Here is a 27,895-nt window from a genome sequence, read left to right on the forward strand (position 1 = left end):
TTTATTAATAAACAGGGTCAATGCAAACTTCAAAAATAAGTTTGATGCCATTTAGATCTCAAGGAGATCAAGGAGAATCAGTGACGTAGCTGACAGATATCTGTCGTTTCCTCTGATTATACTCTACACCACAAACAGAAACAACAAAACAAAGACGTGCTATTGTTTGTACATATATTTATCTCAGCGCTCTCTGTAAACTATTAATACTCAAAATACAAAGTTAAATCTTAATCTCAGTCCAAGACACTAAAGGGCTAAATTTAAGGCTACATAACAATAAAATAAAAGGTTTGATACTAAAACAAACACTTAAAAGGCAGCAATAAACAAACAATACTGAAAAGGAAAAAGAAAACATGAAAAGTGCTTCAACATGACAGTATGTTTGAAACAAGGCAGCTCAGGATGGTTCCTCTTTCAAAATAAGAGCCTGTAAACCTCACATTACTCGACTACGTTGTTACTCAACTATTACGCCTCTCCCTTTGAATTCCTCTGAAGTGAACACAAGCATTTAAAAAGCACATCAGACGATCAGGGATTCATCGTTGTGATGGCTTCTGCTCTTTTCAACTGAACTAAGATTGCCACTTATCCCTTGTTTGTGTAACCGTCTCGACGGCGAGGACCAGCCTCGGTCGCGACAGCGTTTTATACGATCCAAGACTTTTTGTTGCATAGATGGGCGGTGGGTGAAGTTAATCCCTTAGAAATGAAGTTTCTCTTAAGTAAAAGAGTGAAAATCAAAATCAACATTTTTGTTTTAAATGTCCTGGGTAAAAGGCTTCTTCCTTTATAAACCTCTTCAGTCTGAAAACTAATACACAGTTTGTTTTTACCAACAAACATTAACATGCTAACAAAATTTTTGTTTTCTACAAAAGAAACAAAAAAGTTTCCCTTTTTTTCCCCCATCTTGTCACTAGGTGGCAGTAAAGCATCTATGAGCTGGTTACTAACAGCAAAAAAACCTAATAGTTTTCCTGTCAAACTGCTGTTTACATCATCCCGTAAACATACAAACAGGCAACTAATGCCATGTTCCAAGCTTTAAAACGTTAAATTAAAAAAACAGAAATCCAATTCTTACAAAACCAAAAAACAGAATTTGTTGAAAACATTTTTAGCTTATTTTTTTTTTTTTTTACAGAAAAACCACAAAAATAAAAGTAAACAAATTAAAAGATTCAAATAGTTCCCAATTCTTTTTAAACTAAATAATAAAAATGTTTAACCAACATTTTTATTTATTCACATAAATAAAAGAAAACTTAAAAAAAAAAAAACAAAATAAAAATGTGTAAAAAACAAAACACTAAAAAAAAAACCCAAACTCAAATATGCAATACAAACCATACCTAAAGCCAATGCTTGGGGGATACTCTGGTACGTAGATGAAATGTGTTTGATCTCCACGAAGCCTTCAGCGCAAACTGGTTTCATCAACCGTCCACCATCAGTGGATACGACTTGGATTCAAACTCTGATCAAGTCGATCAGATCATGTCGAGACCATCACCATCCCATAATAAACTGTCTCATGAAGAAGCCTCTTTCCCCAACACTGAGTCCTGTTACTGGGCTTAAACTGGTTTCTCCTCCATGGCTGTGGGAAGACAAAGTTGTTCCTGTGACTGGGATTCAGACCAGAGCATGTTGGACTTCTTCTTCACACCAATGTGATCTCCACCTCGTCTCTACGCTTCACTTGACCCCGGGGATGCTGCTTCGGAGGAGGAGGGGCCGCCCGCACCTGAAAACAAACATTTATTACATCACCATTTAGAAAATACGACAAATAACTAAACTATTATCACAAACGTCATCAGCCCTTCTTTATTAATGTCAGATTTACTGAGGAATAGTAGTATAAACCGTTATTAATCAGTATAAATAAACACCATCTGCAGGTCAATGTTTTACTGGAGTTTTGATTAAACTGGAGTCCATTCTATCTGATGACGGACTTCAGCCCACCAAACAGCTAACACTCGGGCTCGGTCAACAGTTAACATGATCGCTAGTTGATTTAAACCACCACTTTAGTAACTCAGCAGCATTATATGTATCCTTAAAGGTGACTGCAGTGTTTTTGCTCTCCTCTTCCTTTTTTTTTTTTTTTAAAGAAAAAGAACCCTTCTAATGTTGAGAGATTTCAACAAAGGCTGACTTTGATTCGCCTGCAGATGCTGCTTCAGGTTTGTTCTCTTTTTGCCAGTAATCGTTTTAGTTCCACTTCATTTACTGTACATCAAATGTAAAGTCTGTCAACACATCTGTTCTTCTTTCAGGTTAGGTAGATGCCATATAGTTGCATACATATTTTGTCTTAATTGTTCAACGTGATCTGTGCTGGAGACCCCGTCAGCCTCAACAAACTTTTAGCTTGTTTGCTATTGGATCACTTACTGTCTTGTCCCGCCTTTCCCGCAAAAAAAAAAGCATTGTTTTGATTGAATGCCTTCCCCACTTTCGTCACGTGAATAAAAAAATTTCGATTAAAACTGACAATTTTTTTTTACCAGCACAAATGACACTGCACAAGAGCATATACACCTGACGCATAATTAAAAGTAGCAGAGATTGGATTAGAGTTAATTACTTATGAACATGAATGTGAGCCAGGTCAGTGTGATTAAATGCATTCTCAGCAGCACTGAGGAGTCTCCTCTAGCACATCTGCAAAGTTACACCCAGTGCTACTCACAGGTCTTATGGTGGGCGAGCCTCCCTCTGGGTACTTTGGAGGTTGAGAGGATCCTTGCACTGGACCTGGAGGAGACGTTAACACACACTTATTCACGTGCCAGAACTCAGTGAAAAGTTTTTGAACACACACAAAAAAAAAAAAAAATACACAAATATGAATAGAATCCGATATGCAAATGTATAATATGTCTGTTCACATCCTAACCACTTTATCCACTGCCATGTCATGTTTATTATTGATTCAGGTATTAATTTTTTGTATTTATTAATTACTAGTTTGCGCTGCTGCTGTGTCACAACAACACCCCAACATTTATAATGTTTTTATAATAATAGTAAAGAAGGCAAGAGAGAAAAAAGGTTTAGAAATATACAAAGATTTAAATGACAAAATGAGTCTGTATTTAAATCTGGCTGTTGCTTGTGTATAATCTTATACTGTTCTTTGTCAGAAAATCTCTTTTTGCTAAGATTTCATCTCTGTTCACTATTTGTTCTTTTTAGCTCAAAATGGCTCTTTGCCTCTGGCTTTATCTAAATGGGCTTTTTCTTACTTTGAAAGGGGCTTCTGTGTGCTCGGTGGTGTCCGTTGTGGTAGGATGGCGGGCGGGAGATGGGAGAGGCAGAGGAGCTGCAGGGGCTACAGGGGTCAGAGCCGGGCGAGCTCAGGGTGGGCGTCTGCAGAGGGCTGCTGTGTAGTGGCCCTGGGGCTGACGGGCTGAATGCCGCCGTACACGATAAGTCCTTAAAGGCAACACGAACAAAGTCATGAGCGCACTGTGCTGTACGGATGAGGAATGTTGGTAAAAAACTGGGATAAGATGTGACGGTACCTGAGGGTCTCTGGGTGCGTCTCCGTTCTCACTGGAGGCAGTCATATCTTCCACCAGCACAGCGGGGAAAACACCCACCACGCCATTGAACTCTCCCTCCCAGAAGCCGTCGTCCTCGTGCGTTTCTCGGCTCAGGATGCGGATGATGGCACCCTCGGGGAAGGACAACTCGTCCTCCGTCTGACCAGCGTAGTCATACAAAGCCTTGGCGAATGACACTGTGATGGGGAAGCAAAGGCTGCTCTCAAAACAAAGAAGTTTTGATTCACTCCAGAAGTTTCTGAGCTAATGGTATCCAGTGACTGATCTGAATTAAAACCAGTTTAACCAAAACCGGTCTCTGGAAACCAGGCTCTTAACCTCAGAGGGATTTTCCCTGTAAAAGTAAACACTAAGTCAGCCTCTCACCGCTGCAGTCTCCATTAATGGAGCAGCTGGGAAGCTCCGTTTCAGGCTCGTTGGAATTACTAGACGAGTGCGATCGAGCGTCGAGCGCTGCCAGAGACTGCAGCATGCTAAGCAGGCTGTTGGAGGGAAGCTGCAGGTATTTCTCAGGTACATAGCCCACCTGACCGCTGCGGTTTCTGGCCTGGAACACAGAAGGAACAAACGTGGCGAGTCAGGACGGCATCAGATTATAGAACCTCCTCAAAGGGAGCAAAGCTACACCGACTGCTGCTTCAAAAGAATCCAAACATCTGGATCTACAAATATTTATAATGACAATAATGTTAGAAAAATACAATCAAAAAGACATTTTTTAAACAAATTAAATACATAGAAAATATAATTCACTTTATAATGCACTCTATAAGAAGGGACAGAGCAGACTACCTGCTCAGGATAGTGAGGTATTTTGGAGGAATCTTTAGAGTAACTAGACCCCAAAACTACAAAACACGTGTTTTTAGGTGTTGAGTAGTGATGTTGATTGATCCTAGTCCAGCTCCTAACATTTTAGTCGAAGTATTTTAATTTGTTGTATTTTGTTGTAAAATGTCAGAGTGACTGCCTTCTATGGGTTGAAACCAGACTATTACAATTTATTTTTGCTATTGGATTAGAACAAGATTCTGTGAGGTCATAGGAGTGAATCATGAGCCCCTCCAATAAAACCTGGTAAGAGGGATTTGTACTTTCTTCTCTCTCAACAGTCAATGGGCATTGATTGACAGCTCCATGCGGGCTAAGTTCAGCTTCTATAATTTGTGCGACTCTATAAAGAGCTGATTCTGGTTTAACCAGAGGGTTAATCAAGTTCTGTGTGTATGTACAGCGACATCGTGTGTGTATCCCTTCTGTCTCTGCATGTGCGTGAACGTGCGCGTAGTGTACTTCTTGTTGCTGTGTGTGTCTCCCTGGTATGTGGGTGTGCAAGTTGGTTTTCCGGGGCTCACTGCTGGAGAGCAGGGGCTGTTTGCCTGTATACCTCAATCCAGAGACAGGCGTACGCTCATAAAAATTCAGATTTTTAAATCTGTGCGTATGACTGGATCCACGCACCTATCCTTTGAACATCTAAATCAACGTGGATGTGAGCGCACTTGTGTCCACCTCCACATTTACACATGCAAATCACATTGAAATGGGATCGGCACAAGGATTCCCCTCAGCTTGATCAGAAAAAACTGAGCTCTCACCACCAGAAACACAGAAAAGAAGAGATATTTATTTGAACATTATTAGACCAACAGCAACATGTATGACAGAGATGATTCAACAGTGAAGGTACTTTAATTAATATAAACACACACACACACGCGCACACGCACACGCACACGCACACACACACACACACACACAGAGTGCTGAATTCTTGACTGTGGGTGTGTTATGAAGTGGGAAGCGGCTTAAGGAAGGGACAGAAAATGCTATATACTACTGATAATAATGATGATAGTAAAAATAACAAAATGTGACGTTCTGATCCGGCACATCAGGCTTTATGTCTGTCTCTGTCTCCATCTGATTATCAAACAGGCAGTGAATGTGTAGCAGGTAAATATAAAATGCAACACAAACACGCGCACGCGAACACTGCACTGCACTGGTCGGTCGTGTTGAACAGTCTGTTGGAGTGCGTGCAGCTGGACTGAAAGCGTTAAAGTGTTCAAACGTAAGTGTCTGTTACTCAGAGGTCAGCTGATTACCTGTAGGAGATCTCAGCGCAGAGAGCTTTGACAGTTAGTGAACAACATGTGTCGGACTCAGATTAGACAGAAAAAAAATTATATAAAAACTGGAACGCACAAAAAATGTGTAAATGATACATTAGAACAGCAGCTCAGAGGTTCATGTGTGAATGATTTGTATTATTTGGGTAGTGTGCCTAATAAATCCTTAGGTTTTTACATAATTGATGCTTTAAATTCTATGTACACCACCTCAGGACCGCACATTTCCACGTTTCTGAACATTAGGCTTTTGCTGTGGATTTTGACGGACGCACGTTTTTGGTTGTAATTCCCTTTTGTACATGAGGCCCCTGGAGGTTTAGTTACACTTTAAGTCTTTCTAGGATACAGTGGTGGCATCAGCCATACTGTATAGAGGGGTCTGTCGGGGGAGCAGCTTCTCAGTCACAGACAGGAAGCGGCTGAACAGACTGATCAGGAAGGCCAACTCTGCCTGCAGAGTGCATCGTGAGCACTGAACTATGACTCCCATCATCTGTGAAGCACCATCACTAACTGCCGAGCTCTTCCAGCGGTCAACTGCTCCATATGTATCTTAGAGTGTATCTAATCCTTTACATGCAACAGAAGATCTATGTTATATTTCTTCTGTGATGTCCATTTTCTGTATGAATAAATCTTAACTGACTGATTCAGGCATTTAAATGACAAATGTCACACAGACGAGGGTGTGAACGTACCTTCACCCAGTCCTCCATGTCGCCGTCGTCGATGACCTCCAGGATCTCCTGCTCCTCGATGGTCAGCTCGTCGGGCTGACACGCCTGCAGAGCAGAAGCACCATCAACACAGAGTAGTTTCATCATCATCAGCATCATGTAGTTCACTCTCCATACTAGATGGGATAAAGTTTCAAACAATATTTGTTTTAGTAGCTCATCATTTGTCACACAGCTTGTGTGTGTGATGTGTTTTACTGGTTGTTTCTGAAAAGGGAGGGTCTTAGTTTGTAATTGAGAAGTTCCAATATACTGTACACTGAACAAAAACATAAATGCAACACGTGTTTTTGCTCCGTTATTTCACAAGTTGAACTCAAACATCTAAAATATTTTCTATATACACTAAAGACCTATTTCTCTCAAATATTGTTCACAAATCTGTCTAAATTTGTGTTAGTGAGCACTTCTCCTTTGCATAGATAATCCATCCCAACTCACAAGTGTGGCATATCACGATACTGATTAGACACCTTGATTATTGTACAGGTGTGCCTTAGGCTGGCCACAATAAAAATGTTCTGTTTAATCATACAGCACAATGCCACAGATTCAGCTTATGAAAAATGGGAGCAAAAACAAGTGTTGCGTTTATATTTTTGTTCAGTGTATATATCACTGCAGGCTTATCTGTGAAGACATTATTGAATTTGCCTTCAATTCCCTGTGATAGTTCCATGTCTCCAGAATGTTCGTGCCAAGGGTCATTGGTAACGTAATGGTACGTACATTCTCACGCTACGTTTATTGTTATAAATAAAAAACTTTGATAGTAAAGTGTTGCACGCATCTTTCAGGCTCTGTTTTGTGCATACGCAACGATGACAAATAAAAACATTATGGTTAATATATTTTGACGTTGCACTTACCAGGAAAAGAGAAATGTGACATGTGCAATTTGATGCTACTATTAGCCATCAATGCATGCCTTCCAGCTAAACAAAGAAGATACTTTATAGCAGGTAAGTCCATGCCTTTAAGCTCATCAAATTAGGAGTTACTTGAATGGAGCACTTCCTTGAGTAATCATTACATCACAGTTTGTCAAACATGTCGACCTCCACTGAATGATGAGGTGATTTACCTCAGGATTCATGTTTTCATTGACATTTTTGCTTTGAACATAACCAACCCTGGGTTTAAAGTAGATGTTCTGGTGGAAGGAAAAGTTAAATCCTAAACATAGTGGAAAAAAACCCTCTGTGCTGTTAAAGCAGACTACAGAGTGCTGGTGTGACCCTCGGCCTGATCTTGATCCCTTACCTTGTAGGAGTACAGCACTTTGCAGGTGAGTGGGTAGTTCTTTAATGTGCTGGAAGGGCTGGAGCTGCTATCATCCAGAACCTCCCCGCTGTCCTCCGTCTCCTCCTCATCTTCTTGTTCCAAATCAGCCGTTCCCTGCAGAGACGAGGACGTTTCAGTGGTTAAAGATGCATCGTATCCAAACTCTCAGAAACAAGAACGGTAGCTCTGTCCAAAGTCCAGATGCAGTTACAGATGTTTTTCAATGTTTGAAGTCAGCCAGCCTTTACTTTTTTCATCATCTAGCACTATGTATGTGTAAGTTTGTGTGCCTTTGGCCGGAGCCACGACTCCACTGTGTGTGTCTTTACTCTTACAGACAGCGACGAGTCGTTGGTGTTAAGGTTGTTCCAGCGCTCGTTCTCCAGCTCCTCCATCACTTGGTTCATGGCACTCTTCAGCCACGTTTCCACAGTAATGCCCGCCTGCCGCAGCAGGTCCAGCCGAGCCTCGGCTTTTACCTTCACCGTCTGGGCAGAACAAGTGTGAGAATTACAGTATTTATACTTTATCAAAGGTGAATACATGCTTTAGACTGTGTGTGTGTGTGTGTGTGTGGTGTGTTTAAATCGTTTAGTGTGGTTTATTCAGTCCAGAAATAGTTATATCCCCATGGATGCACAATAACCATCAGGTCAATAGCTGATGGGAGCTATCAGAAAATTATTTTGGATTCTTTGCTGACAGCAACAGGTCGAAGGTAAAGATTACCAGAGGAGGGAAAACATCTTTAAGCCCAACATGTTCAACAACAGATGTCAACAACTGCTTATAGATTGAAGTGAAATGGCTTAAAGGAATGTGTTGACTCACAAACAGCAAAAACTGAACTACAGAGGCTTTAAGAGACCGGTTAAAATGTTAACAATAGGAAATAGGAATAGAAGAAAGATTACAAACTGTTGAGCCAAACATTGCATGTTTTCCAGTATTTCAGTCTCATTAGGGTCTAGTCAAGTGTCCTTCAACCTTAGGGACAGGTTGCCTGAAATGTCTAGTAATTGATCAAATAAATAGTAATTACTATTTTTTATTACTCTTTTCAAATTAGAACATAAAATCTTAAACAAATGTATTTTATACTTTCAATTTGCTAAAATATAAACGTACTTTAAATAAAATGCAGTAAAAAAAAAAAAAACATCTGAGTTGCCACAACTTGTCACTAATCCTGGCTAATCTTTATTTGTAATACAGTAATACAAGCAGGATCAAAAACTAATTTTAGAAAAAAAAAATGTCCTTGGGGTCACCAGAAATTCTTGACATCAAAATGGGGTCACGATCCAAAAAAAGTTGAGGACCACTGGTGTAGTCCTCCGCTGACCAGCAGGTGGTGCTCAAGCAGCCAATAAAGAAGAGTTGGTGATCTAAAGTGTTACCTCTGCCCTGCGGAGGCTCTGCCTGGCCACCTCCATCTTGGTCTCTATTTCACTGTTGTTCTGCTCCGATCCTTCCTGAGCGCCGTACTCCTCCAAAACCTGAGGAGGACACAGCCAAACCACATGTTGAGACCAATTATCTTAGTTTTATCAACAGGAAAAGTCGGTGTGTTGAGTCAGTGACCTAATTTTACAGCCTGTGTTCCAGCTTTGTGGGTTAATGATTTATCATTAAAGAGCTCACCCTCAGATATTAAGATGGTGTGTTTTTCCATTTTTCCAAACATAACTGTTATTACTGGGGAATCTTAAATCCCTTTAGAATTTAGGGCTGTGTGTATGGGTGTGTGTACACTAATATGCTCTTCATATGTGACAGCAGCTACATGTCCATCAGTATTTCTCCTTTGTGAAGCTTTGTTTTGTGTGTCAGAAAAGCACCTTACAAATAAAACCTATTTTTGTTTATTTATAACACTATAACATCTTGATGCATTCTTTGTGTGCGGAGATTAAACGTGCCCACCCTCTGTGTGTGGATGATGCTCTTGTACTCTCGTGCCACTCGACTCGCCCACTTCCTGGCCTCCTTGTCAAGACTGTGTTCCTCTGCTGTGCCGCTCTCCTTCTGCAGCTGCAAAACCTGCAGCACAAACACAAAAAAACACACTGAAGTGTCTGTTTTCTGCAAATTTTCAATCAGTATTTTATTGTTACGTGTGTCCAAACGTCATCCCTGTAAATCATATCCAAACACTTCACTGTCCTTGAAGTGTGTGAGCACAGAGTGAAAGGTAAAGTCCTTTCTCTGGCATCCTGAATAGTGATAAAATTATGATTAAAATGTCAAACATCATTTAATCCAAGATGTATTAAATGAACAAGTGTGTGTCTGGATGTTAAAGGTAATGAATTTCTATCTTACACATAAAGAGCCATTCATCTCCTGCTAACAAACAAGAGCTCAAAGCCACAGTTTTATTTCTTCATATTTTATGGAGGTTTTAGTAACAAACTAGTCAATTCTCATTAGTGCTGCAGTCTCAGACTTTGTTCTCAGTTGTTTCATGTGTTTTATTTAATTTTTGTGAGATTTCGTGTTATTTTGTTTGTTTTTGTTGTGCTTTTGTCTTTCGCATTGCTTTGTTTTTGTCTAAGATTTCTTATTTTTGGTATACTTTTGTAATTTTTTTTTTTTTTTTAAATTGCTGTTGTAATGCATCTCTTTGGTGTATTTTTGTATTTCCGTGTCTTTGTTTGCTGTTGCCTTTGGAGTTAGTGTCTTTTTAGCAATTCTTTTAATGTATTTATCATTTGGTGTCGTCGTGTTTGTGTTTAGTTTTTTCAGTCTCTTGTTTTTGTGTACTTTTGGTCTAGTTTTGTGACTTTTTGTGACTCTCCGTGTTTTCATCAGCAGTTTTACCACAGCATCATACAATGTGTCTCACAATGAGCCCAATGTTTTAGCAAACTAGTCAATTTTCATTGGTGTGTCTACTTATATCCATGGATACTCCAACTAATAAACATTAATTGATTTAGATTTAAATTTGTGCATTTATTTACTCTTTCCAACCTTTTAAAGCTTCTATGATTCATTGCACAGCTGAGTGTGTGTGTTTGTGGGTCAGTGCACAAAGCATCCTTTTCACACACACCGCTCACCCCTCCTCGGTCTGCGGCTGCTGTTTTCTTTACGAACAGGCGGCTGCTTGTTTGACTTCCAGTGAAAGCAGCGCCACTGTTAGCAGTGGACAAATTGTCCAGTGTTGACCGTAAAGAGCCGCTGGATCCGAGCGGTGGAGCTCGGCCTCTTTGACGCTACCTCTGCGATTCATAAATCACATGTGCACACATGGGCTTAAAAAGGCTGATAGTAAAGTATTTTAGGAGCTACGTTGACATTTAGTTATATTTACTAAATCACATTTTCACAGCTGGGAGAGAAGAAACAGAAACAGCTGTGTACGGTTTAAAATAAGACATAAATACAGCAGTTATGTCAGTTGATTTGCAATGACAAAAACTAAAAATAAGATCCTGTGCTATTTTTTAAAGGAAACTATCCATCTAATTGTACTTCTAAGAGTAAAAGGCAATAATTAGGTACTAAGGGCACCTGTAGTGAACTTTAATTGCATGCTTTATCATAGATTGTGTATGATACTAGAGGTGAAGTCGGGTAAGTGTCGATTTCGTCATAAGTCCCTGCCAAGTGCCATGTATTCTGAGTAAGATCTCCGCCGCCAACCACGCTCAGAGTCATGTTGGTTCTTTCACAAACAGGAAGACTCACAGTGTCTGACTCCACAGGCTGGTACAGGAAGTCCTGGGCCTGTTGAAAGGTGGAGTTGTTTTGCACAAAGAGCTGCTGGTGAAACTCCTGAACCACCTGTAAACCAGAAAACATAAAACCAATATAAAAGCTGGTCTGCTGTTTCTCATCTGACTGTTGTTTTTACTTCACGTCACTGTGTAACAATTACAGATGCAGATGATAAATAACTGTGTAATAACTTATAACATAAAACTATTTCTCTTTTTCGGTTAGAAAAAACAGTTTCAACTGATAAATGAGACAAAACAATGAGAAGAAGGAATATGATACAAAAACTAAACAGCTGCATGTTAAATGAGCCTTATGGATGATTTGGCTCTGGTTCTACAATTAGTCATGGGAACAGATCTATTTTTTATAAGTCTGTAACAATATATAGGAAAATACTTTTTCAGGAGATGCTTGTTATTAAATAATGTCAATCGGTGCGCTGGCTAAGCAGGGTCACAGGTAAAGAGGCAGGGCTATTTTATCAGGTCCAGATATGGTTCAAATTGCTTATTAGACCGATAAAAAGTTAAGAAACATTGATTTATTGGCTAAAAACTTATTGGAATGATATTTATTGTGTATTGCGTTGTTAGTGCTCATAGTATGTTTTGTTTTGGGTCGAAACAGAATGTGAACAACCGCTCACCCCGTTGGAGCTGACGAGCAGCTGCTTGAAGGTGTCGTGGCTTGTCTGATATGCCTCTAGCTCCGTCTGACAAAGAGACACCAGGTAATCCTTCACCTGCTCGTAGATCCTGCCGTCTAAGACCTGCACACATACACATCATATGTGAAGGCAGGTAACCAGGCATGTACACACATACAGCACTTCCTCTCACCTTGATGCAGTCCATGAGGTCGGTGTTGTAGTAGCGCTGCTGGTGTGCGTTAGCGGCCGCCAGTGTCAGAAGATAGTCGTTCCGGGCATGTGAGGCTTTGGAGTTGCACTCGCTCCTTTTGGCTTTGAGCTGCACAAAAGAGTTCACAGAGGGGTCGTTGTCAGCGTCTTAGAGCGTGTGAGACTGCCGTACAGGAAAACATACTGGGCTGGTGTTCCTAGTTCACTGATGACTGGTTTTAATGGGATGACAAAGATAAAACTAGGTTAATTTTCTGTTCCCCTAAATGAAAATATATAAATCACCTTCACACTGGCTCTCTGCAGACTGGACCTGGACTGGAACAAACTCAGCTTGGACCTGAAACAAGCCAAGGGACAAAACAGAGACAAGAATAATAATAAGGGTTTATTTAACAATCAGACTCTTGTCCAAGTCTGTCTGATATTAGCGTGTCTTACTTTGCCTCCAGCTCTGCCTTCTCCCTGACGGCCTGAGCCATGCTCTCAGCCTCCTGGTACTTCTTCCTGCTCTTCGTCAGCTCCTTCACCGAATCCTGCAGGTCCGTCTGCACCGCCGTCAGCTGCTCCATGCACTTTGCAGAGAAGAAGAGAGTCACAAATTAATGACCATTAATAATAATAACCCACAGGGACAGGATGAGTCCAGCAGTATAACACAGACAGGTTTCATTTATACACATTATATATATACAGTAGTAGTTATTATCTATTGATTGATTGTTATACATTACAGAAATCTCACAAGGAATTGGTGTATTATGTGGGACCCGTAGTAATATTGGAACTGTAATGGACACACGCCCCCATACTCATTCATTTTTCAATTGTTTTATTTCGTTTATAGTTTTTGTTTAGATTATGAAGCACACTTTTTATATAGGATGGTGATTATGGGCTACAAAGTGGAGAGCTTTAATCGGGCCGAAAAAAGACCGAAGACTGACAGAACATGACCCGAACGAAGCCATGTCTCTAAGTCCGAACCCATTTCAACCCGACAGTATTCAAATTTGTGCATGTAGAATGATCTGTTGTGAGTTATGATGAACATGACAAGCAGCTTCATGTGCGCTACACGCTACGTGTGGTTGAAGCATACCATTTATATTGGACAGTAACTATGTGTTACAAAGTGGAGGATGTACACAGGCAACATCGGGGCCAAGTAAGTAGCTGCAGGGGTCCTCGGGGTCCTCTGGTGAAGACGGGAGCATTCGTATTTAGTAAATTGATGTTGTGGCTCACGTATGCTTTTCTTGGCTATGTAGGTTAAAAAGAAAGTTAAAACACGTGCACGCCTGGAAGTCCCTTTTGTGTCCAAGTGTGCAACAATTATTACAATGGTACTGATTAAAAAAGGAAAAAACAACAATCGTAATCACACCGTAGGGGATCAAAATCACACTGTAGGGGGCCCCCTATGCTCAACAGTGCTGGCAAGAACCCTGCTTTATAATAATACACGTGTAACTGTAGAGCTGAGCATTACTGGGAGCTGTTTATCAACCTGGTGGTTAGAAAAGCATGAATCACTGAAACAAATACAACCTCCTTACACTGTAATGTTCATCATTAATCAGCCTTCATTAATATCAGATTTACTGAGGAACACCAGTATAAACCAGTAGCAATCAATATCCTATTGAGGAATACCAGTAAATCTGACCATTATCGTACTGGTTTTTCTGAGGAATACTAGTATTTATCAGAATAAAAAATTCATGACAGATTTACTGAGGAATACCAGTATAATAATAGATGTCAGATTTACTTGAGGAATTCTAATATAAACCAGTATAAAATGAATGTCATACTTACTGGAGAATGTCATTATGAACTGGTTTAAAGTGTGTAGATAAAACTGGTGTCCATTTAATTAAATGACTGACTTCAGTACACAACCAGATTCACTCAGTCACAACTTAACAAGAGACACCAGTTTGTTTGATACATCACTTACAGGTTTTCAGCAACATCACACACAGTGTCTCAGAATAAGCTCAGTGTTTCTCAGTCAGCAACTGCAACTCATCAAACTGAGCTTTACTGGGGTTCAGCTGTAACTGGTGTCCATATTAATTAGTGACTGACTTCTGAGCACAAACAGCGGAGCAACTTAGACATGACATAGTGAACGTAAGCTGCAGACTCTCACACTCTGTGTGATATCAATCTTTATTGACTCCATATGGGAAAGAAACTCTTTGTTCCTGCGTCTTATCAATGTCTGCGGACAAAGAACATATGAATACGTCTTCCTCATACAGTAATCGTATTATTTTGTCTCTCAGTTCAGAGAACCAACTCGTCTAAGTAACCTTTGACCACCTCCAATACTCATGGTAAAGGACTTTGACGTACAAACTACAGACATGTAAAAAAAATAGATTTAGTGCTGTCCTTTGTTAAAGACAAAAATAGATTTGTTCCTGTCCTTCACAGACGTTTATGAAATAGATTTGTTCCTGTCCTTTACAGACATTTAAAAAATAGATTTGTTCCTGTCCTTTACAGACATTTAAAAAATAGATTTGTGTGTCCTTTGTTAAAGACTAATTAAAATGAAATCTGTTCCGGTCCCTTGTTATCTGTTGTAATCTTTTGTCACAGAAGTGAATAGAATAGATCTGTTCCTTTTCTTTGTCACAGACGTATAAAGAATAGACCAGTGAGTGTAAAAGAAACATGCGTAACTGCATGTGCGTAAAAAAGGGCCAATAAAGAACAGATCTGTTCCTGTCCAAGCTAAATGAATAAATGTGCATTCTAACCAATATATCTATTAAGGCCCATTTGGGGGCTTTTTCTGTTCTCTTTAGTCTGTTTTAGTTGTTATTTTGCGTATTTGTAAACCTGGGTGCGTTTCAGCTGTCACATGGCCACAAACTCAACTAATCTTCCAGGTACTAAAGTAGATAAGCAGAAAGATCATCCTCTGTGTTTCTGTCTTACTTTCCTCAGCTGTTGCTCCTTCTGCAGTCGAGCAGTTTTGGCCGGATCTGCGACCTGGACCTTGTAGTTCTCACAGGCGCTGATTCTGGCCTGTGTGGCCTGAACCGTGCCATCTAAATAGGCCTTCCATACAGAGAACATGTTACTGAGGAGAAAAAGAAAACAGGCTTTAAGGACGGATACGGGATCAGAGACAAAAAGTAATGAACACAGCTTGATGTCCACAGAAACACATGATCCACATTTCTCACCACGCTGCTTCAGCAGTAACAAACCTAATGAACTAGTGATGGACTGATACAGATTTACTGTCTCCAACCCATATGACAACTGTTAGTTTTGAAAATCTGGTCTCCAGATTGTATGTTTTTAAAACAAATTTGAGATAAAAACTGCAGTGAATGAAGATGTCTACTCCACAGCTCTTTTTACTGACATATTCCTAACAAAGCCATTATTTTTACACAGTGTGTTTTTGTAGTCATTCTGAGCACTTTATTTGTCTTTCTGTGTTTTTTTGAGTCGTTAACAGTATTTTTCTCGTGGCTTCGTATATATTGAATGATTTTGTCTATTAATGGTGTCTTTCGGTGTCATTTTGGTGTTTTCTAGTGTAATTAGTTATTTTGTCTTTTTAAAGTAATTTTTGTGAATTTGTTGGTGGTTCGGTGCATTTTTTGGAGTCGCCATTATATATTTGTTGTCTTTTTCTGTCCCTCATTATTTGAAGCCATTTTTGAACTGTTTCTCACACTTGGTGGTTCTCTACCTGTGGTTGGCGGCCTTATCAGTCTCAGTCTCAGGCCAATCCCTCTTCAAATACTGACTGGCCAGCTTATTGAGAGCCTGGGGGAGAAAGAAAAAGGTGAGAAACAGTGTTTGCAGGATCTCTCTGAGCACCCGTCAACATTTAAAGAGCCATTTCAGCTTTTTCTACCAAACAACAGGAGATACTCAATCTCAATCAATCAAATCACATTGAAATTACCAAAAAAAAAAAAATGATAGAAATAGTATTAATTTATTAACAATATTAACAACAAAAAACACAAACACAATACTTACACTGCTGTAAAAATCATTTTCAAGTCAGCAGTTAACATGATCACCAGCTAAATATAAACATTACTTAAGTTATTAATATCACACACATGCTCTCTTTGCTCGAGTTTTCTCAGTGTGCTCAAACAATCAGTCTTATGATGACAGTCAGAGGGACACCGTAACTGATCAAAAGTCTAAGAATACTGCAGTGAATACATGAAGTCACCCGTACAAAGACAGATTTATTTTTTCATCAGTAATGGACCCATAACAAAGGAGATTAAGAGCCACATGCAGATCAGTGACCGCTGTGAGTGTACAGGTAGTTGAGAAGGTTATTTTAATTCAATGTTTATAAACTACCTCAGTCATCAGAGCTGAGCATCTGTGAACACCGTGGACTCTGATTTTATTGCCAAGAAAAGCACAACCGCAGCCTTTGTGAGCTTCACACAGACACACACTGACACACGGACGTGTCTCAATGGTAACAGGAGAGTGAATGAGGAAGAGGAAGCAGCAGCACAGAGGAGGATGTTCAATCACGCTGTGTGATGTGCATAGAGATCGACAGAAAAAAAAAGTGAGTTGCAGGTGTAAGAGGAAGAGGAACAGTGATGTGTGTGTGTGTGTGTGTGTGAGAGAGAGAGAAGAAACAGGGACGATGTGTGTGAGATGCTTTGATTCAATAACAGGCGGCAAATTTCAAATTGATCACAAAACAGTTTTTATTTGTGTAAAAAAACTTGAATTAATCTCTTTATTCCTAATTATTCACCTGTAATAAAGTGAAAATGTAACAAACATTTAATTTCTAGCGGAATTTAACTTTCAATAATACATTTAGATATTTCTGTTTTGTTTGCTACATAGATCACAGCTGTTTTGGTGATATGATACACAAATAAACTGTGTTAGTTTTGATAACAGCATTCAGATGCCCTAGTTTGAACACAATGCTAAAATCAGGTTAAAGTCACTGACTTAGCTTCTGGTTTTAGGTTAGTTTTTGTAATCATCATAAAGCATAGGTGCCAAAACCAATCACAACCCTGCTCTCCTCAGAGCTTACATACTTGGGCGCACCGTCGCACAATAGTTTCCATTAATATCGTACACACGTCGTCCCATGATGTCGACGTGTTTTCAAGATGTCACTACTCATCTGTCAGTCTCTCCTCTAAGCTCGTGTTCATCTCTGATGCTCTGTTTCATCAGGAAGTGAAATGCAGAACGGTGTTACATAGGGATGTCCTGATACAACTTTTTCACTTATGATATGATACCGATATTGCAGCCTTGCGTATCGGCCGATACCGATATTGATCAGATACAATATCAGCACATATCACACATACTTTTATTACTTTTTTTGTAGTGTTGATTGTTAGAAAAGGCTTGATCAAGTGATGTCCCTCAAACAGAGAACAATAGTCAGCAACAGTAGGTTACATTGTTGGAGTGTGAACCACAGTACGGATAGAAGTGCTGGAGCGGGAAAATGTTATTGGCGAACTTATATCGGTGATTTTAGATACATTCCGATAAAATCCGATATACGTTTTCTGGCTGATATTGGACAGACATTCGATCGGGACACCTCAGTGATACATTTAATGCGGGTCGATATAATGCCAAGGAGTGTTTTTTGTGACACCAACTACGCGAAGAAGTCAGTGGTCGTAAAATCTGAGCTTTGCATTTAATTGGCCTGGCAGACACCTTGCGGACTCAACAACACTACACCACAACTATAGAAACCCTAAAATACAATACGACAACACAAAGACACAAATAACACCAAAACAACAACAGAGACAAAAAAAAAGATGAAAAATAAATAACAGATTAAATAAAATGACACAAAGAGACAAGGCCAAAAACCACACAAAACGACTACTTGAGGCTAAAGTCACACTCCTGCCATTGAGTATTGACTAGTTTAAAGAAGTTGATACCCTGGGCTTATTATGAGACACAATATGTGATGTTGCAGTAAAACAAGAGTGAAACTAATGATAGTCGAGTCCAGTGATGTTACAAACCAACTGGCGACTATGAAGTCTGAGTGTTTTTGCTGGTTGTGCTCGAACTCTATCATTAGTTAACATTGACGCTAGTTTAACCAGATGAACAATGAAGCTGATGATATTTGAGTTTCTCCTTTAATGAACTCTCCCAAATTTTAATACTGCCATTCCTCAGTAAATAAGACATTACAATTATACTGGTTTATACTGATATACAGTAGCTCAGTAAATGTGATGACTGGAAGAAGGTTGTAGCTGTATTTGTTATTTCAGGCTTCAGTGACTCATGAGGTTTTACAACCATCAGGTAGACAAAAAGCACCCAGCAACGCGCAGAACTACACTTATATACAGTATGTAGGTTATATATTTTGGCATACAATATATTATCAGTTCCATATATGCCACTGTTGTTCAGATGATGTTTTCTCTTGTTAAATGACTGAAACCTTAAGATATGGTGAGTCTCACAGTTAAGTATCGAGCTTCTCTTTCCATTTAAATCTTTGATGCACACAGAGTCAGCCAGGCGTATGAATAATGAACAAACACAGGGTTTTACTCCATCTGTGGGAAGTTGAACCATTTTAATAGGAAGGAAATTACATTTAGGGGAATTTAACCTCTGTTAATTTGTTACGAAATATAGATCTGTTCCTGCCCTTTGTTACAGATGTATACTATCAGTTAAAAGTTTGGTCAAATCTTTTCATTTAATTTAAATAAAGTGCAAGTTTGACTGGTAATGTATATAGTATAGATCTGTTTGTGCCTTTTGTTACAGATGTATAGAGAATAGATCTGTTTCAGTCACAGTGAAATTACTAAATGTACAAACAAAAACTATATTATCCATGAGGGCACATTTAAAATGCAGCCATTATAAAGATGAAAAGTGTCTCCTGCACATCTTTCAGAGCTTTCTCAAACAGTCTGTGCAGCAGTTGGTTCACACTTCTTCCAAACGCTGTCATTTTGATAGTGAGTTTTCAGGTGAGCGATAAGAAAACTTGAAGATAAATTCACAACTTTGGGAATCTTTTTATTATGTCATTTAGCATTTCTTTGGTTGTTTGTGAACAATAAGTTTTTTTTGTGTCTGTTGTTTTTACAACAAACTGCAAAAAGTTCATCCTTTAAGCAGGATAAAGTGAAAAAGGCAGTAGGCTCCATCCAAGACAGGAAAGTCTGTGGATTCAATGCGATGCGTCCCAGATGCGAAATCTTCCCAGTGCGGCAGTGCGGTGCGATCCGCACGTCAAGTGCATTGGCCGTGCGAGCGCGCTCCCGATTTTACGCATATCCGCACACCTGCAAGAGTTGAAAATATTGAACTCCTGCAGCTGTTTCGCATGACAAAAGCCAATTAGAGTCTTTGTTGATGATGACGTCAGGCCGTCGACACGGACACCGGTCTGTTCACCCATTCCATGGAGTAGAAGCTGTGTGTGACCACCTGGAGCTGTATGACACGGCCTTTATAACCGGGACTGGACTAGGAAGGATTTGGCGTGAAGGAGAATCAGCGAGGAGGTGGTAGTAGCAGGTAAAGTAGCAGTTCTCTCTATAGTTTTCATCTTTGAAAGCCGGCACTGAGCTAGGATATCATTAGCCTCAAATCACACCGGCTTTTTTCACTGGTGGTTCATGTTTGTGAAAGGAGTAAAAGGAGCGCAGCACCTCGCTTCAGCAGGCGGTGAAACTCACCGAGTTGGATGTGACGCTGGTGGGCGGGGCTTCGCTTCAGACGTGCGTATGATGCTTATTGGGGACATTTTTTGATCCTGCGGACCCTGCGGTATGTTGCGTATGGCAAATGCATCCGGTGTCGCAGAAGACGCATTCGGTGTGAATGCAGCATAAGAGAAGCGCTCAACAAAAACTCAGAGCTTGGATTCACCCTTAGGGAACAAAGGAACAAACATCATGCAGCTCAGAAGATCCCAAATGTTGACTATGGCGACGACCTAGCAGTAGTGGCAGACTACCTGAAAGACGCAACAGCACTACTTCATTGCATTGAAAAAGAAGCCAACGTAATCGGGTTATATGTCAATTCAGAGGAAACTGAAATCATATGCCTCAACCAGGATGCATCCACAAGCATGAAAAGCCTTAGTGGTGGTATGAAAAAGCAGGTGGATGATTTCAAATACCTAGGGAGCTACATTGCATCAACCAAACAAGATGTAAACATTAAACTTGGAAAAGCATGGGGAGCACTGAATGGAATGGACCAAATCTGGAGGTCTGATCTCGCCGACAAGTTAAAGAGAAATGTATTCAGAGCTACTGTAGAGTCTGTCCTTATATACGGTTCCATCTCATGGACCCTGACATCGAAACTTGAAAGAAAGATAGATGCTGCTTATACGCAGAAGCTCCATGCTGCTCTTAACCGGTCTTGGAAAAACCATCCTACAAACAAAGAACTATATGACAACAATGCAAGTAAATATTCTCATAAAGGTCAGCTTTATACATCTTTAATGTCTAATATTTGTCTATATTATTTGTACTTTTTTTATATAAATAATCTTAACTTTCTCTCCAGAAATTTTCTCTAAATGGATCTCTTTTAATTTTGAGTTTTGACTCCTGCCATATAACTTCCTAATGAGTAACTGCAGGGTTTAAAAACACTTTGGAAAGCATTTGCAGTAAATCTGAAGCTCATTTGGCTGCAAAACGAGAACCAACTTGTTTTCATCGGAAATCCTGATATTCATGCAAAACCAGAGAAAATACATTAAAGCACCAAGCGTCTTAATTTGAAACAATTTTTTAAAATGCTTTGGTCGCTCTCCTGTGCTTTAATGCGGCTTTCACTACGAGCCTCCTCCGAAAGGCAGACCTGAGTTTGTCTGTTCACAGAAATCCACGACATTCCTCACAATGCTGGGAAACCCCAGACAACTTCTCTAAGACGTGGGAGAAGACGAAGATCATGAAGTTCCTAAAAAACACATACAAAGCAAGGAGGAAACACCCACCGCAACGAGCAGTGTGTAAATTATCAGACCATACTAAAAAAAAAAAAATGAAGTTGACCTCTTTTTGTCCCCGATTACTGCAAATTTTCACTCATACGACAGTTCATCTGCTTGTTTTTAAAATTAAACTAAAGATAATTTACTTTGATAACATAGCCCCGCACCTTTACCCTCTGACCCTGCACAGCCAGCGCCGCTACATGCTAAGCTAACCAAAACATGTGGGATCGGTCACAGGTACGGAGTTCCGTCAAAGTCTCAGAGGAAGACCGCACATTTAACGTCTGCAATATGTCGAGCACAAAGATTAATTTTCAAGTTTCCTTATCCCTCACCTGGGAAGATACACAACATGTTTGGAAGGAATATGAATATGCAAAGTCTGTCAAAAAAAGGCTTGAAATAATGCAGAATACACAAATACCTCACCAAACAACCCACAAAATGACTAAATTTGTACATTTTGACCTTTCACTTTGACAGGAACAGATCTATTGTTAATAAATCTGAAAAAAAAAAAAAGGACAGGAGCAGATCTATTCTTTACACCTTGCAGACATTTATAAGAACACAATGATTAACTAACACACTGTACATGCGTAGGTTAATTCCAGCTTTGTGACCCCTGGTGACAGATCAGTCTGATGTTCTTCTGTGTGTTGTTAGACACATTAGGTCAAATGTGGCAATGTAAAAAAGATGTGGGTGCACTACCTGAGCATAGTCGCGCTCTACAGCGGCTCTTTTCTGACTGAAGATCCTGCAGAGAAAGAGATAAAAACAAAGTAAATAATCACTTTATAATGGTTTTGCTACAGTGATATACATTCATTTAGCCTCATTCAGAGGGCCAAAGTTGAAAAAGTTCTGTTCTGATCTCCCTAGCAAAAGCGAGGCATGAAGTGAGCATCTACAGACACTCACACTCATGAATATGAATAAGTAGGCCCCAAAACAGCCTGTTTATAGAAGCCTCATGAAAGTGACTTTTCAGAAGGCTAAAACTCCAGAAAACAGGCGAGTTTGAGAAAATAAACCTCAAATATGTTGTTGAGGTTCTTAGAACAAATAGAAATGGGTGAAAAATAGGAATGGGAATCGAAAACCGGTTCTTTCTGAGAACCGGTTCCCAGTAATCCAATTCCTAGGAATCGTTTGCTTGCTTGCCTGTCAATTCCACTTATCGGTTCCTCTTACTTGGCAAATACATAACAAACTCCTCCAGGTCCTGTATATTGTGTTTATGCTAGCACCAAGTGAAGCTCCTTCCACCATATAGTTGTTTGCTGTCCACCGCGGAGAATCCACCTCCTCCACCTGCAGTTGTGCTGTCCTCCATGCTGTGTTTGTAGCATCTCTGTTGCTACGCTACTCACTTCCGGGTTCTGCGCATTCGTGCAAAAGTTGCTTCTTGCACAAACTTTTCTTCCAAAAACAACAAACTTCAGCTAGAACACACACCTCGTTGCCAGTTTATGTCCTCATAATAAGTATCAGACACGGGAGACGGACTGGTACTGATCCTTGTCTTTAGTTTGCTCTTTCACACTTTCACACACACACAGACCCAGCTGATGACGTCACATGTAACAACGGGGACGGCGTCTCTGAAGGTCCAATTATAGAAATGTAAACAAAGGCTAAACGAAAGCTTTACCATTTAAATACATAATTATTAATTCATCAACTTTTTATAGCGCTGTTGTATATATTATTATCAAGTGAAAACAATCTATACCTGGTGGATTAAAAAAGAGCTGATATTCCTGCAGGGAATGAAAAGGACAAAGATAATATAATAAAGAGTTAAAGCAAACAAATCTATTTGTATTATTTAATTCCCTCACCCAATGAGAATTGATAAAAGAATCGGTAAGGAATCGAATCGATAAGCAGTATCGATAATGGAATCGGAATCGCTAAAATCTTATCAATTCCCATCTCTAGGGAAAAATAGCATATTACTGGACATTTAAAGTGACAGCAGGGGAAAACAAATGTTGAGTTCATGAGGAGCCTTTAAAACCAACAACAGCAGTTTGGTTACTGGTTGTTTAGAAGCAGAAATAAATAACTAAAAATACAAATCAGACATCACTGCTGATATTCACCACTTTCTTTGTGTTTAAGTGACTTATTTAATATAAATTCAGCATAGAAGGCTGATCAATCATAAAACAGTGCCCACTTTGTAATATTCCATCACTATGAAGGCCTGAATCCAGCCCATGAACCACAGGTTTGACACATGCCAAATGGCTCAGGCAGATTCAAATGTTGTAAAGATACAGCCTACAACCTCCACTTTCATCTGCTTTAACAAACACAGGGCAGCGCTCTGAGAAAGACTCATTAAGTCTTTAAACAAGTCTCCACCTGGCCCACCGCAATCATTACTGCTTCCCTTTACTCCTCATTCTTTGGGTTTCCAGCTCTGATTTCCTGTAGTTACACTAAATGCTTCCCACTCTGTTCACTGAGTCTTTCCTGGCAGTGAGCTTTTCCTCTTGGGTCGAGTTACAGGACCCCAAGCAGCGAACACTGGGCCGTGTGAACATCTGTCATGAGCTCTCAGCGAGCTGAACTCACACACACACTGTGCTCACCTCAAGTCCTCCAACAGGTCACACTCCACCTGGTGCTTGATGTGCAGTCGGCTCGTCTGCTCGGCCTGAGTGTGTTTCAACTCCTGAGTGACTCGGACCTGCACCAAGCAGAGCACGGCTCATCAGGAAACATGTGCACAACGTACAAAGATCATGACAAACAAAAACACACAAACAATGACTGCAAACACATACCAAACGGCAACACAAATGCACAAAATGATTCCGAAAACCCAGAAAATGACAACGAAAACGCACAAACACTTTCAAAAACATAAAGACTGTCTTGTCAAACTTCAATATGTCTGTCAGTCAGTCTGTCCATCTCCTCAAAACACTTGCTACACATTCAACCTCCTGGTTTATCAGGAAAGAAAAGTGTCAAGTTATGCGATATTCTCCCAAAACATGTCGGGGAGGATATATTTTGTGTCAAGAAATGAATTCTGTCATATCCATCTGTTTTCTGCGATCACGGAAAATCTTAGGCCATATTAAATTAGAGCTGCAGCCTTAAAACATTCCTGTGTGAATTTGTATTTCACATTTGTTCAAAACAAGCAGATTGTCAATAATTGCAATGTTTAATAACAGATTAGTTTCAACCTGTACGACCCGTACTCAAACTGTTTTGTATAATTTTGTGTACAGTTACACTCCTAACTGTGTACACAATGATAAATGAAAAAACTTCCGACTTTCACGTCAAAGTATTAATATTATGCTGTCATTTACATGTGGGTGTGTAAAGACCAGGACATAATAATGGTAAAATTACACACATTTTATTAAACTAAGACTTAACCCTAAAAACTTTAAAATTACTCAAGTGGTGAGTCATTTTAGTATAAAATAACAAATTAAGGTTATTGATTCATCAAATGAATCTGTTTATTGTTACAAAACAATTAATTTGAAACTATAAAACGTGCATATAAACAGCATGTTTATGATTGTACATGGACTATGCAAAAAAAAAAAAACTAAAAAACTTGTTCGATAAATTCATTTGTTTTATTAATGATTGCAATCATGGCTACACTTCTACAAATGTTTGAGTTTAATTCAACTTAAAAGATAAATATGCAGAAACCTTAGACATGAATCAATATTTTCTAAACCAAGCAATAAAACCTGCGTGTATTAGCAGCAGATTGTTTTAGGTCATACGTGGATTTTTGGAAAAACAAAATTGATCCAGGTTTTTTGTAATTAGATACATGTGAGCATTTATTATTTAGTGAATCCTTTCCCTGTTCACTACATTTAACCAAAGTCAAACTATACTCTTGGTGAAAAGCTTTGTGTCAGAAAACTAATGTTTGTCCAACTAGTGGAAGACAAAAAAAAAAAAAAAAAAAACCCATCCCATTCCAAAGTCCATATAAAAAAACTGATATTTTTATGTCTAGGCGCTTAAAACTTTATTTACACAACTTAATGGTCGAAATCTTGAAATTTGAATTAATATTGTACGTGTACTAGAGTTGGAAAAGATACATGAATAAGTGTGAACTACATTTGGGATTGTTTTCCAACTTTTTCCTGCTCCTGCAGAGCGTCGGCCTCTCTGCAGTGGCCCGTTAGACGGAGGATTGTTGCGGAACCAAAGCGAATAAAAACTATATTTTCTCAAATCAAATAATTATTTTTACGGGGTATTAAAGCGCCGAATAAAAGCGGGAACTATGAAAAGTGACTATCAAATATGAACTTGCTGTTTATTTACATTTGTTACACTTTTGTGTTAGGTTAAAGTAGTTTAGCCCTAGTTTTTGAATGGTTTACGCAAGACCGTGACCGCTTGAGAAGCGGGGGACGCTAACGGGATTTTATTGCACAAAAATTAGGACACTTTAAACAACTTTTTTAAACGATTTTTAGTGTTTAATAGCTTTCAATTGTGAAGGAAGAATAAAAGTTAAACTTTAAGATCAGTAGAATATGGTGGTTTCTGCGATAAAAGCTGGATTTTTCGAGTTTTACTAGGCAAGCAAAAACAAAGCGTACATTTCCATTAAATATGCAGCAGTCCGTCGAAGTCGCGGAGGCCAGAAACACAGAAACCCGCTACAGGCTCACCTTTCTCGGCGGAGGCTGCATCCTCGTCCCTGGACATAAACTCCACGGAGAAAAGTGGTGTTAGGAAAAGTTGGTGAGAAAAGTTTGGGACTAACGGAGGAGTTTTATCCCGAGTCAAGCAGCCATAGTGAGCCTGCCGAAGCGTGAAGGGACTCCGTGTGAAAACAGTGAGAGGGGCCCGTGGAGACTTCAAAATAAAAGACCGAAGAGAGGGCGAATACACAGAAATTGTTCACGGCTTCAAAATAAAAGACGAAAACAAGAATTAGTACAAGGTCGAAGAAGAGCATATTCATATCTATACACACAAGTTCAACCCATCAATTAACTTAAAATAAAGGCTGAAAATAACAAATACTACACATTAGAAGCTTTAAAAAGCACCCAAACTGCTTACAAAAATAAAAAGCAGAAGACAAAAACTGTTAATGACTTGAAACTAAGAGAGCAGAATAAGAGGTAGTACAAGTTCAAAGTAGCAAACAACCTATTGATTACTTTAAAAATAAGATTGCAAAACAAACAAAATTCAATTCAATTCAACTTTATTTGTACAGCACAAATGACAACAATGTAATCTCAATGTGCTTATCAAAATATAAAATTCATAATGAGAAAGAAAAAACCAACAAGATCCACATGAACAAGCATTTAGCGACAGTGGAAAGAAACGACTCCCTTTTAACAGGAAGATATATTACACATTAAAAGATCAGATACTTCAAAATAAAAGACCAAAGAGCGGGACATTACACAGAAGCAGTCAATGACTTCAAAATAAGACACCAAAGCTAGAGTAAGTACAAGCTCAAAGAAGCACACGCCAGGCAAGTACTTCAAAATAAAAGGCCAAAGACGAGCGTTTCTACAGATTGAAAAATCAAAGGAGCACAAAAACTGGTCACACAAAAATAGCACACGACATAAGAATTTCTTCAAAATAAAAAATAAAAAATAGGACGAATACACAAACACTGTAGAAGAGGGAGGCAGAAGGGTCCAATGCTTTGTTTGAGTGGGCCAAGGAAGGGCCTTAGGTGCCCTAATCATCGGCCATGGTGGGGAAGGAGTTGGAGCTGGTGGAGGAGGTTGAGCATTTCATTCATACTACATATATTTGGTCTCACCTCTAAATTCAACATCAGTTCTGGAGCTAAAGTCTTTCAGAGGTGCTGGATTTACTCTTTTCCTAAAGTTTTTCTAGGGCAGAGGTGAAGGGCCAGGGTGGTTTTTTATTGCGACCCCCAGACTGGCTGCCTGTACATTGGGGTTTACCCCGCTGGGTGAGAGGGTTGCTTCCTTAAACCTTTAGGTTAAGGTACGTGCGCTCACTGTTGTTTGTGCATACGCGCCAAAAGGCAGTGCAGATTATCCATCCTATTTAAAGTACCAAGGAGGGGTACATGGATTGTGCCCCATCTGGGGACTCAAATGTCTCTCTTGAGAACTTCAACAATTATGTGGGAAATGACAGTGTGACCTGGAGGGGCGTGATTGGGAGAAAGGGCCTGCACAATCTAAACCTGAGCATTGTTCAAATATTGGACTTCTGCACTAGATGAAGTTTGTCATAACATACCCCATGATTGAGAACTAGGCGGTCCATCAGTGCACTTTGCATGAAGACAGCCTCTGCTGTAAGTCAATGACTGACTTTGTTGTTTTTTCACCCAACCCACAGCCTTGTCTTCTGGACACACGGATGAATAGAGGAGCAGAGCAGTCAACTGATCATCACTCAGTGGTGCGTTGGGTCAGATGGCAGGGGATAACACCACGAAGCTCGGGCAGGCCCAAACATGTATTGAGGTCTGAGGGTCTGGTGGGAACGCTTGGCCTAAGAACCTGTAAGGC

The 27,895-nt window shown here is 39.6% G+C and overlaps 1 protein-coding gene and 1 long non-coding RNA gene across 2 annotated transcripts in view; one reads left to right on the forward strand and one right to left on the reverse strand.

The window, feature by feature from the left end:
* LOC114475217 (uncharacterized) overlaps positions 1–22,282 on the forward strand; it is a 30,434-nt gene extending 8,152 nt beyond the window's left edge. The window contains exons 3-5 of the long non-coding RNA XR_003675445.1: positions 9,258–9,268; positions 11,877–11,885; positions 22,270–22,282. This is a non-coding gene — a long non-coding RNA (uncharacterized LOC114475217). The remainder of the gene's footprint in view (positions 1–9,257; positions 9,269–11,876; positions 11,886–22,269) is intronic.
* LOC114475216 (F-BAR and double SH3 domains protein 2-like) lies at positions 1–26,232 on the reverse strand. The gene is made up of 20 exons (XM_028465877.1): positions 26,042–26,232; positions 23,960–24,057; positions 22,068–22,113; positions 16,056–16,132; positions 15,287–15,431; positions 12,773–12,906; positions 12,617–12,671; positions 12,312–12,440; positions 12,119–12,241; positions 11,440–11,535; positions 9,670–9,786; positions 9,144–9,242; positions 8,079–8,231; positions 7,723–7,857; positions 6,421–6,504; positions 3,954–4,134; positions 3,546–3,763; positions 3,267–3,456; positions 2,711–2,775; positions 1–1,756 (listed from the first exon to the last, which is right to left on the reverse strand). Exons 1-20 carry the CDS (start codon positions 26,060–26,062, stop codon positions 1,673–1,675), a joined length of 2,250 nt encoding a protein of 749 aa, XP_028321678.1. The 5' UTR covers positions 26,063–26,232; the 3' UTR covers positions 1–1,672.
* Between the last annotated feature and the right edge of the window lie 1,663 nt (positions 26,233–27,895).

This window comes from Gouania willdenowi, chromosome 14 (genome assembly GCF_900634775.1).
Source record: "Gouania willdenowi chromosome 14, fGouWil2.1, whole genome shotgun sequence".
Lineage (NCBI taxonomy): Eukaryota > Metazoa > Chordata > Actinopteri > Blenniiformes > Gobiesocidae > Gouania > Gouania willdenowi.